The 18,101-nt window shown below is 42.9% G+C and overlaps 1 protein-coding gene across 2 annotated transcripts in view; it reads right to left on the minus strand.

Annotated features, from left to right (window-relative positions):
• Nucleotides 1-18,101, minus strand: part of syt3 (synaptotagmin III) — a 33,285-nt gene that overhangs the window by 1,158 nt on the left and 14,026 nt on the right. Inside the window, exons 5-13 of one of the 2 annotated variants that reach the window (XM_018672217.2) lie at nucleotides 17,932-18,040; nucleotides 17,109-17,285; nucleotides 12,469-12,595; nucleotides 9,332-9,550; nucleotides 7,630-7,750; nucleotides 6,030-6,201; nucleotides 5,269-5,398; nucleotides 4,017-4,110; nucleotides 192-3,551 (exon numbers count right to left, since the gene is read on the minus strand). In XM_018672217.2, the coding sequence (XP_018527733.1) occupies nucleotides 4,021-4,110; nucleotides 5,269-5,398; nucleotides 6,030-6,201; nucleotides 7,630-7,750; nucleotides 9,332-9,550; nucleotides 12,469-12,595; nucleotides 17,109-17,285; nucleotides 17,932-18,040 (1,145 nt within the window). In that variant the 3' untranslated portion in view covers nucleotides 192-3,551; nucleotides 4,017-4,020. Of the gene's footprint in view, nucleotides 1-191; nucleotides 3,552-4,016; nucleotides 4,111-5,268; nucleotides 5,399-6,029; nucleotides 6,202-7,629; nucleotides 7,751-9,331; nucleotides 9,551-12,468; nucleotides 12,596-17,108; nucleotides 17,286-17,931; nucleotides 18,041-18,101 lie in introns of those variants that run through there. The other variant, XM_051074002.1, reaches the window with a different exon arrangement.

An 18,101-nucleotide genomic window follows, 5' to 3' on the forward strand; every position in this document is an offset into this window, starting at 1 on the left:
CAGGCTGCTTCTGTCCAGGTAGAGTGTCCAACCCTCCATGCCTGCGTCAAATATAGACTATGTACATCTGAAATGCTCAGGGCTTTGCATTTTATATATAGCACACCGCCTGGCGTAGGTGACAGTGTAGCTCCACCACCTTTACTGCCTTCCCGACCCGGTGGATTAAAAAGAAGTGAGAAACACAAGGCTGGATGATACATATCCTTTATTTCCATTATCGTTGCTTCAGTCACACTGTTAACTTACACATTCGCCGACGCTCTGCGACCTGACACAGCTGTCCTGACTGAAACAATCGCCCTGACTGAACCCCACCGCTCCAATTCTCAGCGTTAACCAATAAAAAAGTAAACCTCTTGAATAAATTATATATAAAAAAACAACTGAAAATCAAAAAGAATACCAATTCGAGAAAGATAAATACAGCATAAACAACGTTATTTCATCATTGTTGTTTTTGACCACAGAGATAAACAACTGCTAGGTCTCCATTTAGTCGTCATTAGTAGTATTAGTATCAAGTTCATTGTCAGATTTTGCTTAAAGCATCACTTATATAATTTTTCATTGCATCAAGTTGACATCATTCATGTTAATATAAGCATGCAAACATGTTTCCCCATGACCATTCAGAACTGCACTAACACGAGAAGACAGCGAGAGAAAGAGAATAGAGGGGAGAGAGGAGGGGGTGGTACACAAAAAGAATGAAAGAAAGAGGGCAAGATGGAGGGATGCTGAGGGAGCAGGGAAGTGGGGAGGCGGAGGGGGAACAGAGCGAGAAATGGATAGGTGAGGGGTGGGGGAGAGGAGCGGGAGGAAAGGTAAGGATTGCTGGAGGAGAGAATGAGTAATCAGACAGTAATCAGACAGAAACAGAAAAGGGGAGAAGGGTTGGAGGGATGTGGGGATGGGGAAGGAAGGGAGGCAGACAGAGGGGAGAAGAGAATGAGGGAATGTGCTGGCTCCACTATGAGTTTGGTAATCTATCACCAGGCAGTAACACAAGGGCTAAATAGGGTAAGACACAAGCAGAGAGAGAGAGAGAAGAGAGAGGAAGAGGGAGGCTGGGAAAGAACAGAGAATTATGGGGCTTCGAGACCAATGGATCAATACCATATCCACTTATACCAGCTGATCAATAATCCCCCAGCTGACAGACCTCACCGGGTACTTGCAGGTACGCATCACCTCCCCGAGCATCCGACCGAGCACACCGGTGAAGCCTCCCCTGACGCTTCCATGGTAAGTCCAAAGGTAAAGAGAAATAAACCGGATCCCTCCCCTGAAACAAGCACACAAACACCACCCACCACCTTTATGAAAGAAAGGGTGTGTGTGTGTGTGTGTGTGTGTGTGAGAGAGAGAGAGAGAGGATGAGAGGGGAAATGGCAACGATAGCAATACAAGTAGCTGTAGTGAGGTGTTGTACTGTTGTTTTTGCTGAGGTTACAGTAGTAGTTGTAGTAGCGGTGACAGACATGGCTTTATAAATCTGTATCGGTTTACACAGGAAGTGCAGAAAATCCAGGCGCTTATTTTCTCACAACACCTCCTCCCTGTTGTCTTGCTTTAAGGGGATCTAAATTTGTCATGATCTGTAGGCCGTAACAAATGAGCCTCGGTTTGTTTTTGTTTTTTTTCCTTCCTTCTCATAAATTTAATCAAAACACACCCAACAATTTAATTTTCAATCACTGTGCCATCTGTTTTTTTCTTCCCTCGGACATACAGTACACAAATTACTGAAAGAAGTACACGATCAACACAGTTACTTACATCAGGCAAAGGGTCAGAGAGGAGAGGGGGGCTGAATGACTGGCAGCTGATTTCAGAGACGACATAGACAATACAAACTAATGTCTATGAAAAACAGTGTTTCCCCACCTAGTGCAATGAGGCACGTATAGTACACACACACACACACACTCTCTCTCTCTCACACACACACCCACGCACACACAAAATGGCTCCTTGTAAAGACACAGGACAGAAGACACGTTTGGCTCTGAGACGAGCAGGGGGGGGATTTCGGGGGGGAGTGAGGGTGAGGAGGAAGGCGAAGACAGAAAAGAGGACGAGGAGGAGGGAGGCGGTGAGCACAGAAACGTGTCACGCACAAGGTCACAGTGACACACACAGGCATACACACACACACGGACGCGCACGAATACAAAACAAACACGCCCACAAACACGGAAACACACACTAATAAAAGCAACACGGACGTGTGTGTCCTCCTAAAGTCTTGTCAGGGACATGATGTGGACGTGAAGGTCACAATTTTCGCAGCTGAAGCTGGACGATGACGTCTTGAGAGAGGAAAACCAAAAAAAGTCCGGGAATGATAGAAAAATAAAAGAGTGGTGATTTCCTTCCCTGCGGGATGCATCATCCAGTGAGTGCACTCCAAACAGATGCTGGTCCGATCCTAAACGCAGGTCTCGTCTGACCCGTGTAGTCCTACATTAGGAAAAGTCTGCCACTTTGGCCGGAAAGCCGGGGACGATCGAATAGTCCATGTCTCTCAGAAGCTTGTACCATCTCATCCCCAGTGGACTGTAAAAAATGGCATGAATAAACTCCTTTCCTGGTGGTTATATTTATAATGAATGACACAAAAAGACAGAGGAAAATCATTCAAAAAATAAAAGCCGACACCGATGAGCACCATGAGGACCGTGACAAAAAGCATGAGGAAGAGGGACACATTTCAAGGTTGCGTAACATGCTTAGACCAATGAGTCCGTCCTCATTTTTTCACTCCTCTGACATCAATAAAGACCACTGGACGCTTCGTCGTCTTTCCTCTGGGGAAAATAAGCGAGATAAGTCCGAAAAAACCAGAGGGTAGGGAGCCTGGAGAAGGCGTCCAAAATGGTCGGGAGAATCCACCATGGATGTTTCGTCCTGCTAAGTACTACATGAGATGTTTTCCTATACAGTACGGCATATACTGTACACCAATGTTGCAAAGAAAAATATCGACATAGTGATTTTCTTCTTTTATAGTCTGTACAAGGGCATGAACCTTTGGTCCTGGTTGAAATGACCATTCTGTGATGGCTTTCTTTTTTCTTTTTCTTTTTTTTTTTGTTTTGAAGAGAGAAAAGTTTGTCACATCACACTCCTCCTAGATGAAATACTACACTAATCTGAAGCACACATGAACTACGCACATACTACAAACTCTGTGTGTAGGCTATTTGTGTGTATATGTGTGTGTGTGTGTGAGTTATGTGTGTGAGTTCCTGTGCTGCTAGACCCCAAATTTACACCTGATGTCAGCCCTACTGTACCGTTTAATGTCTGCATGTGTTTGGAAATGTGTGGTCTGATGCTCAAAGTGTAGCTTGTGGTAGATGTTTTTTTTTTTCTTCGTCTCGGTAAAGACAGCACAGGAGTTGGAGGATTCATTAGCAGGAGCAAAACAGCACTAGCAGTTGGACACTAGCAGTGTCTCTGCGTCTCTCTTTCTTTGATGGAGAGAATTATTCACAGATGAGAGGAAAGAAAGGAAAGTCTGGAGCTGGAGAGATGATAACGACCTGAGGACAGAGGGAATAAGGGAGAAGAGGCAGATTAAGCAAGAGAGAGACAGGAGGAAGGGGGGAGGAGAGGGGGGAGAATATATAAACAGTATGCAGTACTGTAAGTTGGGGGGAGGAAGGGGGATGCATTACATAACCCATAACATCTAGATTATACAGATGCTTCTGCCTTAGAGCCGCTAACATCTGACAGCTCCACAGCCTCCACTTTATCACACACTCACAGTCAGGTCATGCTTTAAAAGGCTCGACCAGTTTTCTTGTATAAATCTGACTAGAGAGCATCTGCTGCTCAGTGCATGGGTGTGTAGCCGACTATACTTTAAGATTCCAGTATAAAGCGTCTCTTTTTTTTTTTTTACAGACAGAAATCAAGGAGCTACTGGAGTGTTTGTGGAATTACAACACACTAATCGTACGTGTAAAATCATGCTGTAAGAACAAGAATCAGGAGAGGCTCACAGTTTTAATCGGAGTGAGGACTGTCCACCACGATGTGAGGTTTAGGGGAGGATGCTGTAGCACTCTTTGACACAAATGTACCGATTGCTTTTTCCTGCAGGGAGAAAAAAAGACGGATTTTTATTAAAGTCAATACTTTTTATGCATTCAGTTGAAATAAATGAAAAATTTAATGCGATACATTTTTCTTTTACCACACTATTACTGCCATACTTAGTGGTGAAAAGTATGTGCGTTTACTCAACTCCTGTACTTAAAGGACAGTTCAGCATCTTGGAAATAAACTTCACACTCTGTCACCGAGAGTTAAAGGTGCTGTACGTAAGTTTCTGCTGTAGCCACTCGCTAAACGCTACTTCCTCATCCTCTCATGTTGGTTGGTTACAGTGGCAGGACAGGACGGGGCTAGCTGGTTAGCACGCTAACATTTCTTCTAGACTGGTAAGTAAGCAGCTGTTAATGCTAACGTTAGCTATGTATCGATAGCAAAATGTACATTTTGCGCACATTTCGTACTCTTATTATGTAATATGACAGCTAATTAGCTTAGCTTAAAGACAGGAAACAGGAAAAATAATCCGTCGTAGTGTAATAAAATCTACCTCTAAAGCTCGCTCGTAAGTGCATCTATCTCTCGGCAAGAAACAGCCAAATAGTTTCCCAAAATGTAAAGTATTTCTTTAAAAGTACAATTTTTCAATATATAATAATATTTTAAAGCGAAATACTGCACTGGTTTCTCCACTAAGAGCTATACATAGCAGTCACTTTGCAGATTAAGGTTTTACTCACATAAACACATAATCAGCTTTTAAAATATGATGCATTGTTATAGATTAATTACCCAACAGCATGTAGAGTAATTAAAATTTGTTCCACGTAACAGCCTATTGTTCATATTGTGTATGTTTAATATGATCATTAAATGCATTTTGCACCTAATAATGATGACACCACACTTATATTTTTAAATTTAGGTGTTACTTATTTGCAGTTAAACATAATGCTGAGAATAAAATAATACTCTACCATTCTATTCTACTGTCACTACGACTCACTACTGCTGCTGCCTCTAATAATAATAATAATCATTATCTGATAAAGTGGTTTTGGTTATTATGCCCAGCAGCACTGATAGAAGAATGCAGCATAACATAACATATGTGGTATGAGGTCATACTCGTGACACATGAATGCACACACACAGTCACGCTCGCACACACATGAACACACATGATAACATGGTCATTACCTCCACAAGCTGATGCCAGTGCTCTATTGGTTTGCGAGGGTTGGCCAGCATGGCTGCCCAGTGCTCTCTCCCCGGACCGTCAGCGTCGCTGCCTACACGACACATCCCTATAACCTCGTTATGACCAATACTGACACGCGGCGAGGGATGAGGGATGGAAGCAAGGACGAGAGAGACGGAGGGAACAGAGCAGAGAGTCGGGAAGGGAGGGGGGAGCGGAGAGAGAGAGGGATTATAAGAAACAGGCATTGAGAGTCTCATTTATCAACCTTGAGTATTAGGAAAAGAGTACAGTGGCTGAGGAAGGATATTGAATAGCAGCTCACAAATACACACAGCTCGGTACAAAACCTTGATGTCAGCGGGGGAACAGGCACGAGCACAAACATACAAAAGCACACACCTATGGAGATGCCAAATGGAGGGCAGACTACATAATAGGGAGGTGGTGCATCTATACACAAACACATCAAGCAGCCAAGTGTTGCTGCGAGCGGCAGACAGACAAACACTGGCAGGGTTACACTTCTTCTCTCTCCATTAGCATAAATCATGCCTATTCATGAGGTGCTGGTCTATGTAAAACAGGGAACGTCCACAAGGAGGCTGACTCACGAGGCCACCCCCCCCCCAACCCCCTCATCGTGTTCAACACAGCCGAAAACACCATCAAAATGTGACGGACCACGAAGCAAACACACGTTCCACACACAGCACACTACAGAGCATGCAGCAGTGCAACAACAGCGCCGCTCGCTCACCAGTCATAGTCCATCACCGCAATGATGATGGATACACTTTCTATATTTTCATTGGGAATGTCAAACACCAGCGCCTCGTTGTACGTGGGGTTCAGTGTGTTCTTTTTAATGGAGGTCTTCCTCTTTTTTAGCCTCCGCCCGTCACAGATCAGAGAGGCCTTCACGTACGGGTCTGAAGGAGAAACAAAGACAGGGAGGGAGAGACGGAGAGAAGAGGGTGGGATACACAAGGGAGATAGAAAAAAGAAAAACGGAAGAAAGGGAGGGAGGTGAGAGGAGACAGGGAGGAGGAAAAAAGAGAAAGAGGGGGAGGAAGCAGAGAGAATAAGATAAAGAGGGGGGACTCCTGCAAACACTGTTCAGTATTATGCTCGCAGGTATCCGCGTCTGTAACACATAAAAGGCATGAAAATCAAGTCACCTTGGCAAAGCTGGATTAAGAACACAAAGGGAGAGAAGCAGCACAGGTTGAATCACTTCAGTTACCCATTCAGCATGTGCAGCTCAGTGACAGCAGCCAGGGAAAACACACACACACACACACACACACACACACACAACTTTGTTTTTATGCTGCATTTTTAAGCATCTTTCAGGCGCTGCAATCATCCTGGGATCACTGTGGCAATAATAACACCGTGTGGTCATTATCATCCGAGATCTCATTTAATCTGAGGGGGCACTGCTGCTGCAATCATCCAGCCTTTCAGTGAAGGGTAACTAAAGAATAAAACCTGTATATAATGCCTTTGTTGATTCAATATTAGCATTAGCAATCGCATTTCTTGCCCTCGGTCTCTCGGGTGAAACTACTGCTGTGTTTCTCGGTTTTCTGCAGACACTTCACCTGCAGCTGCGTTTGTTTGCAACAAAACACAAGGAAACAAATTTTTACTGGATGTTGTTTTTTTTTTTTTTTTTGCAACAAATGAACTTTACAGCTTCAGGTAATATATTCATCATGGATAAATTCCACACTTCTCTTACATGGTTAGAAACGATCAATCTTGTGAAGCTCAGTTAATTCCAGGATTTATTTAGCAAAGATTTATAGTCATTTACTTCTTTGTTTTTGCCCCTTCCTTTGACGTGCTTCGTCTAATCCTTCTTCAGTTAGTGATTTATTAGGTTTTGAGAAATCAGTCTGTGCTAAACTTTCAGGCGCAAACTTGTTGGTTTTCTTCACAGGAGGAGGGAGCAGTTGCATGATGACAGTTTTCCAGTAAAAGACGGGTTGCACTCCTCAACACAAATGCAACATATTGTGTCCTGTAGCTGCAATGCATTCTGGTTTATGGAGGCTATCAGTAGAGAAAATCTTTTTTTATTTGCTGCTAAATGCCATAAAAGTTGCTCTTTTATCTCAGGGAACTGGCACCATGTTTACAACGGCTGCATGCCAGATGTTATTCTGTATGTTTGGCTCGTTATCCATCAGAATGAGCATATAAACCTAAAATAAGTCAGGAAAGCAACATGCATCATCAGTAGCTGTTAAAGCTGTTTTCTGACATATTTTTCCTTTAAATGAGTTTCCAGTCAGGCTGCTTACAGGAGGTCTCGCAGCAGCACGATGTGTGTGAGTGTGTTAATCCATTACCTGAGAAGCCGGTCAGGTCCATGGCTTTGAGGTTGGTGGCCTTGATGATTGTAGCAGTGAGCCTGCCTGCAGTGGGCAGGTAACACAGCGAGAAATTAAGCTCCCCGAGATCAGCCTTCTCCTGTGGGTCACCACACACACACACACACACACACAGAGACACAGACAGGGATCAGAAATGCAGCAGGGCCGCTGTGATCACACTCACAGACGGAGGAAAAACACCAACAGACAGACAGACACCCTTTGGTTTTCGATGACTGCCTGTTGCCTGAGAGGAGCTACATCTGTGAGTGACGGCGGCTGACAGCAGGCGTCCTAATGTGGACAGGCAGAGCGTTTAAGCAGAGGGGAAGTGCCGTCACTGTAAATGAATCATATGCCAATCTGTCGATGTCCCCGAGTGGAGGAAAGTGTTAAATAGAGGTGACGATTCTCAAGGCTTTTTATATCTCTCCCCCTCCACTCCCGTCTACTGATCCTCTCGCAGCCTGTGGTCTCGGTGGCACCACAGTAATGACACCGGTGGTATTCAGGTCACACTGTGGCGTGATGGCTCCTCAGTGGCTTTGAGCCTCACTAATCAATACTTCCCCCGAGTGAAACACTGAAATACACTGAGAGCCTGATCTTTTAAACTTATTTAATAAATGAAACACCCATGCCAAAAAATTTTTAAGACTTTGCTCTATCTAATTTGCTAATAGCCTTCTATGAATATTTCATATAAATCTGCAGGGACACTGCTTGATATAAAGTTTGGATGTGGCCAGCAGTGCCTTTCCAGTAATCTATGTTTTTTTGAATTGAATGAATTAATCTATACTGCAGTCTGCACGACTTCTGTGCATCCTCCTCTGCACAACACGAGTTTACATCCATGATCTTGATGAGGAAAGAAACTGAAAACCTAACTGGAGAAATTTAACCAATACTTAATCCTGAAACTTTGAACAGCGCTGCACTGGAAAGTTTGAATTTATGTGGTTTGAATTCCCATCTCTGAAATTTCCAGAAGGTCATCTCAAGCTTTGCATTTCAAAAAATGAGAACAGCTGTTGAATTTTGAATTCTGGTGTCTGAATTTCACCAACCTGAAATTTTATCAGGTGAATTTGAGAAATCTGAATACAGCTTTTTAAATATGGAGCTATTACTCATACTTTCACCTCCTAAACCTAAAAAAAAAAACCTCTAAAATCCTATTTTTAAATTAAAACAGCTTTCTGGAAACTGCAAAAAGAGGAAAAGGAAAAAAGAAGAATTCAAAACACAGATGGCTTCAGAGTAGGATCAAAGTTAAATATTTCAGTGTTTTAAATTTTAATATAAAGTGTTTAGTTTCTTATAATAGAACGAGGAGGTGAACAGACTGAGCGACAAAGCAAAACCTGCACGCTGTTTACCTGGAGTTTCCATCTGTACATTGACTCTATCTGATCATACGAGCAGAGTTCTGTGTATATGTACATGTATTTGAAATCTCGATGTCAAACTGTCACCTGTGTCGTGTTTGATATGCTCCGCTCCTGCTTTTATCTATTTCTCGCAGCTCTGGCTCAGTAATTTGCAGCTGCAACTGCCTGATATCGCCACGAGGCTCATTCAAATTTCATCTGATCTAATCTAAAGTGGTCATCTCCTGCAAATGGATGAGATTATTTTGGGTTGTTTCTGCGGTGAAGAGAGAGGCCGTCCTCACCGCGGTGCCCTCCACGATGTCCCTCCAGACGGGCTTGTCCCCGCTGCCCTCGCTGAAGTCCAGCAGGTTGTCCACCACGACCTGGCCGATCAGGTCGTGTCTGGAGAAGCGGTCGAAGTCGTACACGGAGAAATGCAGCTTCCTGGAATGTAACTCATTCAGCGGCACGCCGAACTGAAACGTCTCGTTGAACACTGGGTTTAAGGTCTTTCTGTGAACCTGAGAGACAGAGACAGACTCTTCACATTCCAGCCTGCAAATTACAGTGTGAATACGTTGTGCATGTGGGGCACCAGTGTAACACTTAGTGGGTATCTAGTAGTGGGTATGAGGGCAGTGAAAAGGGAGTTAATAAGACACTGCTTTATTTTACAGCCTACACACACTGTAATAAGTCTGAGCACTCTCTCTCTCTTCACTGTGGAGTATTAGCTCTAAAAAGTAATGACTGGAAACACTCATACATGCATGTGGTTCAAAAAAAGTTAAAGAACATTAATATTTCACTTGTTGAATATATGGATATCTCACCACAGTCTCATTACAGTGTATGTTATCCACTAAACTTTGACTGTTTGATTAAAAAATACTCAGAGAATTCATTTGACTCTTCCCTCTTATTCCCAAACCTCTCATCTTCTCCCCCTGTACTTATATTTGCCTCCCTATTGGTACCCAGTAAGTATTTTATTGATACCCTTTATATTCAGAATAATCACTCAGTGATTTGTGTGCTGTAATCTGAAGCCTTACCACACTTGTTTTATGGCCTAAGCCTGGTTTGTTCCTCTCATGTAACCATCATTTTTACATTTGAGACTTCTGCATTGATCCCTTGACAGATATGAGCCGCGTTTCCCTCAAAGATAAATTCAAGCCAGATTAAATAAAAACAAGACTTAATGCTATTTTGAAGACGCGTCCTGAATCCTCAAAGACTCCTGTATTTTTGCTGGTATGAAAAATGTTCCGTCCTCTGCACACTAAAGTAGATTTCAGACCCATTTCATGTGCGTCTCCGACAAAAACAAACAGGATGTTTTTTTCCCTCCTGCAGAACCTGAGGAGTCGTCGTGGATTCTGGACATGTCTTCACAAACACAGAAACTGCCGTCAAACGAGCTGCAGAGTTTGTAGCTTTTATCTGTGACTCTAACGCAACTATCAATGCTAAAGTCTCATTTATATAAACAGCTTATCTGTGCGCGACAGAATGGAGCTATACTTGGTCAAAATGTTGTGTTTCTTGTGCTGAATCTTTATCACTGTATTTGAGCTTGGTGTTGTTTTTTTCTGCAAACTGCCCAGCTCTTCTTCTGTTTTATACAAAACAAATTGGAAACATAAAAGGCATCGCTTCCTGTGAACTACATGTTTTTTTTTCCTTCACAGAGAAGCTAAAATCGACTTGTTGTGAATATAAAAGCTTTGATTCACTGCCTGTAGGATGAATCACACTGCACCGAAAGCAAAAAAACAGACATTACTACATATAAAATGTCATGAATCAGTATTTTAAATGGACTGATTTACATTCCTTTAGAAATAAAACATCAAGACATAGTGTGGCTGTACAAGCTGGAATGTCCTGGGGCAACATAATTAACCTCTACCACACTGGCTGACCCTGTTCCTCAGCCAGAGGGAGAAAAGTGCATTTCACTGTTTCTTGTGGGATGAAAGATCAAATCAAACCTTTTCAAATTGAATAAAGACCAAAAACTACATTTAAAACTCAATATTTTGTTCCCGGACATGTCCAAGGTAAAAAAGTTCTCTCTTTTTTATCATGTTTACAACACATTTCCTACTCGTAACTCTATTTATTCCAAATAAATGTAGCTCAATGTTGCGTTTTCTGCCTTTTCCATCTGCGTCCTCCATAACAAGCCAAATAAAACAGATCATTTTAAATCCGGGGAAACAGCCTGATGCAAGGAGAGCTGCTGTAATTTCCCACTCATCATATTTTGCGGACAACATTTGTAAATTTGTCCTCAATCTCATTCAACACAATTTTTTTTCTACTATTTGTTGATTTACTGGTGCGACTTAGTTGCTTTGAAACCATTTGATATAAATGCTGTCATGCAATAAAGCCTGTGATAATTAAAATGTGACACACACTCCATTTTCCAGATCCAACTTTTGTCACTGCATGAGTGGGTCTGTCACTCTGGCTTATTAGCACTTGATGATTACTTGTTAGCTTTGGATTAAACAGCAGCTGGTGGAGATGCTTCGCCTTTAGAAACCAGAAACACAAAGCTCTAACGTCGACTTGTAGGTGATGTCTGTTTCTCTTTTGAAATTAGTTGGAGGGATAAAAGCGTGGCAAAAAAAAAAAAAAAAAAGAGTGGTGTAAAAATTCCATGTTAATGAGGATGTGATTGAAATTAAACAATCATCTTCACTCTAAATAAAAGAGGAGCTGCATTATGCAAATGAGAGGAGCATTCATGCTTTTCAATGGCTGAAGGGGCTTTTGTGATATACAGGAGACAGTCACACAAAGGGGGAAACCAAAAGGGAGAAATTTCAAACTGGTACAGCTTCATTCTCACTCTGAAAGTGTACTTTTTCACACTTTCCTGGCTCTCGCAGTCAATTCTGACCCGTTTCATCTTCAGAATTTCTCCCTCTTTTATTCCAACACTGTACAAAACTACTGGTGATATTTATGGATATACTACAACCCACATTTGTGAAGCCACTGAGCTCATAAGTCTCGAGTTTCTCCGCAGAGAATAAATTAGAAGAGAGGAGGATTTTTTTTCTTTTTTAGGGCTAAGGGTACATTTCCTGGTACAGAACGTCCTGAAATGTACTCAAATATTGACTCGCCTGTCCTCAAACACCAGAATAACACACAGGAGCTGAGCAGCGGTGCCCTGTAATAGTCTGAAGCACATTATCTTGAATAAATTATGCCCCAGATTAGATTAGATTACATTAGTGAAACTGTAATGATTCACCATGAGGAGGCCGGGTCATCAGAGCAGCAGGGAAACAGCAAGTCAGAGCGGGATGGTTAAAGCAAGTTAATGTAGAGTGTAGTGAGGGTGTGTTGTTTGTTGTTTGTTTATTTGTTTCCAGAGAGATCAGATTCAGGTGAGTGTTTCGGGAGCGTGAGGCACCTTGGTCTGGAATTTCTTCTTCCTGTCTGGCAGTAGGTAGATCTTCACGTACGGGTCGGAGAAGCCGTTGGCGTCCTTCGCTGGCAGGTCCAAAGCTTTCAGGATCTTCACCACCAACTGCTCCGTGCTGACACACACACACACACACACACACACACACACAGAAAACTCTTTTTATACTTTGACACGCTCATAGGAAAAGTCAGGGGTCGCACACAGTTACACAAATACTCTGACACGACTCAGACAGGATCAACCCACACTCATAAACACCTGTGCAGGCTTTGCACACACATAAAGGCGTGGGTGGTTCTGTGTCTCCGGATCAAGGAGAACCCAAAATAATGTGTGTGTATGTGTGTGTGTGTTTGCGCTTCGTCCCTGCAGCTGTATTATGGCTGCACTATCAGCGATGTTAAATGTAAGCACAGATGTAAAGCCGGTGAGACAGAGTCTGGCTAAAGCTGAGCTCATTAATAATCCTTAACACAGGAGTCTTTATTCTACAGTCACTCTGGGCCACATACACAGAGCTGTTAGTGCGTGAGAATGAAGCTGAGAGCCTGGCTGATTAACCGATTAGCTGATGAACAGGAAACTAATTGGAGACTTCAGGTTTTGGACTGTTGGTCAGACAACACAAGTAAAATGAAGCCGTCATCTCAGACTCTCAGTGAGGCTTCAACCATCAGTGTCATCAGCATGAGAGCGTATTTGTTCATCAGTCGCATATTTCCTGCAAATTTTAATCAACACGGTGCTGATTGTTTAAAGCAGTGGAGCATTTTGATTTGATTTCATGAGAGTACAGATAATATAACATCTGAATTTGAAATACATATTTGGATGTGGCTATCGCTCCCAAACTGACTGATACGTCTTAAATACAGGCACTGAAATCAGGCAATAACTAGACATAAATAATGAATGTTTAACTCTGTTTTCAAACTGTGCACTAACACAGGCCTAGATTTTCAGTTTTATCAGGAACAGAGGGCTACAACTAATGGTTTAATTAATGATTAATCTGCTGGTTATTTACTTGCTTAATTAGCAAATCAATCATTTGGTAATTCAGTGGTTTCCATGAACCCAAAGCTATTGAGTTTACAGTTATATAAGACAGAGAAAATCAAGCTTTTTAATTTTAGAAGTTAGAACCAGTGCGTTTTGGGGTATTTTCGATTACTGAATGACTGAAACAATGACTCAAATATCCACAGTAACGATGACCTAAATTCTTCAGTTCTAAATCTAAATGAAATCAGATTAAAGTGTTATTTCAAGACAAAAATAAAACAAATGTCACATCTTCTGTTTCAACTGTATTTCTTGTGCTAAGACAGAAAACAAACACTGTAGGTGCAGACTGTGGACTATCAGCAGCATTGTTGGCCCCTGAAGCGACAAACCAAGCAGATACACAAATGCACATGGAACCACTGCAGCACGGGCTGCAAGTGTGTCACTGTCACGCACACAAATATGCAAGCATAAACACACACATGAGCGAGCTGACACACACATCTTTACATCCGCCTGCTCCGACCACAGTCACGGCTGCGTCTCACGCGCCGTTTATTATGTATTTAATTACCAGATGAAGATGAAGACGGCTCGCAGGCCTTTAATCAGACCTCGTTAGACTGTGTCTCCCCGTGTTAACCAGTGTGTCAGCACTTCATTAGCTGCTGCAGGAGAGCAGCGTGAACTTTGGGACTGAGGAAGGATCGGAGGGAGCCAACGCCAACAGTGACCCCGGCAGCTATAACGTCTCCTGTCCGTGTGTACCAATCACAAATAAGATACGCTTGTTGACAATACAACCGTGGCCAATCGGGACACGTGTTTACCTCTGCATCACATCCAATTAAGGCAATCGGATAAACATACTCAGTCTGCAATCACATCAAATCAGAGAGATGATGTACAGGGCAAACTGCTGCAGGAAATTACATTTCCAGCTCAGCCAGATAAATATTTTAACGAGAAAACCCTGACCAATTCAAATCTGTATCTAATGATCATTTAATCCAGTATGATTTTTGCTACATGCTGGTGGTACAGACCCTGCAGTGACTGTGATTAACAACTGTGGCTCACGGCGGCGCTCAGATGTACAAAAATTGGAAACGACAGGAAGCTTGTGGACCAGAATGAAAAAAAAAAACAAAACAACCCACCTCTCCCTGATCATCGTGAATTCCTCCTGCATCTGTTGTTTGTTACAAAGACACAGTTGCAGATTTTTCCTGCACTCACGTGTCTTGTTACAGAACAAGACATGAGCCTGAACCAAAACCAAGGTTTTTACACAGCCCCCGAGGCATGCTGCAGAGAATATACCTATTACTGCTCGAGCAGAGAGGGAAATTCACGGCCTTATTCCTGGCAGACAATGCCCGAAAGCTAGCTGCTATTCCCACAGTGGAAATGTGTCAGCTTTTAATGGGATTGTCAATAGAAATGCCTTTCCCAGAGGATCTGAGGAGGACTGACATTGTTGTTCTGACTGTTACACTCCAAACAGCGGGGTCTCGCGCATTAACATACCAATCTTATCACAGCTCCAGCGCTAACACACCTCAACGCGTGTCTCCACACACATGCCCACACACTCGTCTTGCAGCTACATCTCCAGCCTCTCTTCTTTACTCCTCAAGTCACTCCCTCTGTCCTGCTCCTCCCGCTGAAACAGTTCCCCTCCAGTGTAACGACAGGCGACTACAGCTCCACATAAATTATCTTGTGACTTTATAAATGGGAAAAAGGGACACATGAATGGTTTTCATCATCAACCTCCCTCTCCGTCCAACTCCCTGGCTAATTCTCTGTGTCTGGAACTCTGGCTATAACACAGTCTGGTGTTATTATGTGTAGACAGGGGCTGCTGTTTAAAGTGGCTCACCATATATAATTCATGACTGGAACGGCCTCTCGCTCCCTTTCTTTTCTGACCATCAGCACTTTTGGCCCGTTGTAATGTTTCTACATGTCGGGGGGCAGAAATGGGGTGCGACTGCCAGCTGAGTCGAAGACAGCGAGCTGCACGCTCCTCCCCGCAACCCACAATCACCACCAACTTACTGCACACACACTTATATACACACTCACCCAGTCCTCACAGCATGGCACCCACCAATTACGTACTTAGACTCCAACTCTCCAGCAGAGAATATTCAACGGAGAATTGTCAAAGGAGCAAAATGAAAGTAACTACAGCAATCTGTGCCACGCAGTACATAAAAGACACTGCGCTGCTTTGTAACTCACATTTAATAGCGCCACTTTTTTATTTTTAAACGTGAATAGTGTTATCATCATAAACAAACAGGACCACAGCTGAGCATCATCTCATGCTATCGGCACGTTAAGTGGCGTCCTTCTGAATGAGGACGAATCCAACACTCGCTGTCACAAACTCAGCTTTCTACTTGAGGTTTTCTTTTCATGTCTACTGAAGAGGATAAACACGCTGAGAGATATTTTCCCAAGAAGCACCCTCTGTCTGTTCTGTGCCGTAAAGAAATACCAGAAAAAAGAGCGTCTACTCGTAGCCCTCTGACTTAGTGTTAGAAGAACTTCACACCCACCGCTACGATCAAAGCCATGAAAAAAAAGAAAGATGCATTGACATTCACTGGAGACATGCAAAAAACTATAGAGTAGCAGTTACACCCAGTGTTGGATTCATCAGACAGTGTTCAGGTCTCATTTTAAAGGTTTAGATCCTCCATACGGTGCACTGCTGTCACAACAGAATGCTGAATTTATTCATTTATCTATTAGGCACACTGTGGCTCTTTGGATGGCAATGTTGATTAGAAAATAGAAAAAAAAAGTTGAAGGTACAAGCTGGTGTACATAAAAACTCTGAGGCAGACGCTAACTGCAACTCCCAAGAAGAACCCAATCATCAAGCTTAAAGACACCGCTGAGAAAACAGCTTAAATCATTTACATTTGAAACTCTGGGTGATTTGTGGCTGAATTCTGCAACTTAGCGCAGTTTTTTCTTTTCAAAAAGTGTTTTTAATTCACTACCGAATTGATTCATGCCTCCGATCTGCCTCCTTGCCATGGCAACAGCTGCAAAGGCTCATGGGTATGGTGTTTAGACTTTTCTGCCATGCCAAAAATATGGACAAAAATATTGAGGATGTTGTTTGAAGATAATAATGAAATGGGGAAAACAGAAATCGGGAAAACATTTCCAGAACCAATGAGCCATTAGCACGTTAGCATTTACGTTAGCATTTAGCTCAAAGCACTGCTGCACAGCCTCACCGAGCTGCTAGCATGGCTGCACGCATTCTGTGGTGACATTTTGAGAATTAAAAACTGTGAGTGAAACATTGTTTTCTGAATCCACACAGAAAAGGAGAACAGAGAAGTTTTGCACTATTTGGATCAGACCAGGAGGTGTGCAGTTTTTCCCAGACAGCCGGTCAATGGGGCTTCACACAGACGCTGGTGCAGCATCTTTAGGCTAACCTGGTGGTGATGTAACCGCCTCGCTGCTCACAGGTAAACTTTATATCTTAAAATTGCCTCTGGCGATGATTTATTAATGTTGAAAATCTGCAGTTTTTATTAAGAGGACACTGACAGAGCGGCTGGGTTGTTTTGGTGTAAACTCACTTGAAGGCGTAGCGCAGGAGGAAGCTGATCTTGCCGCAGGTGTCACCCTGTTTTCCTTCTCCCTGGTCGCCCTTGGGTCTGTACAGCTCTGGTTTGATCTGCCCGATGCTGGTTACCTGCTCCTTCTCCTCGCCGTGGAAATCAGGACTGGAGAGCTGGTGAGTCATGGGCTTGGGCCTAAACAGACACATGAGAGCTCAAAGTGAAGAGCACAACACACACACATATACTGTGTGTACTATACAGCAGCTTAATCAGAGATGCAGCAGCAGGTGAACCAGCTAAATGAGTTTATCCACTGCTTTTATTTGCATAAGAGTTTACACACTTGTCTCTACACCTGCATGCATCGTAGTGTTAGCAAATCAAGGCTAGTTGTACGGTGATGGAGCTTCTGGAGTACAGAAAACACAACTTAATATCTGTTCAGGGAGTTATTATCTGCAGCTGTGCTTTGGAAAAGGATGATATCAGAAAATATCCGCCTAAAAACAAAAAGATGATTCAATATGAAACTAATATGGAGAGGTTCAAAACAAAGTCAAAGATGTTTTGCTTTTACAGACCCCAGAAGTGTTCATTAGAGGGGAGCAAGATTAAAGCCAGCGTCGTCTAACCGTAATATTTTTACCAGCGTGCTCACAAAGAAAACATTTTACCAGGTAGAGCTCTCCTTTATGTCATTTTCAATCGGTGGATTTCACTTTAATGATCAACGAGCAGGAGCTTAAAGTTCACTCCTGCTTTTATTCATCATTAACACACACAGAAACATCTAGACTCCACTCGTGTCAGCCAGTGCACTCGTACACTCGGCACTGACCGTGAGGTGACCTGCTGCTGGGAGTGAGCGTTGGGCAGGTCTTTATGAGGATGGGCTCCAGCCTCTGAGTTGGGAACGTCTGGAGACGTCTGACTCAGCTTCAGAGTTCCTAACAGAGAAAGAGGAACAAAACAGTCTCCATTGTTAGCCAGTCGTTACAGGGGTGTGTC

The sequence above is a fragment of the Lates calcarifer genome, linkage group LG11 (genome assembly GCF_001640805.2).
Source record: "Lates calcarifer isolate ASB-BC8 linkage group LG11, TLL_Latcal_v3, whole genome shotgun sequence".
Classification (NCBI taxonomy): domain Eukaryota; kingdom Metazoa; phylum Chordata; class Actinopteri; family Centropomidae; genus Lates; species Lates calcarifer.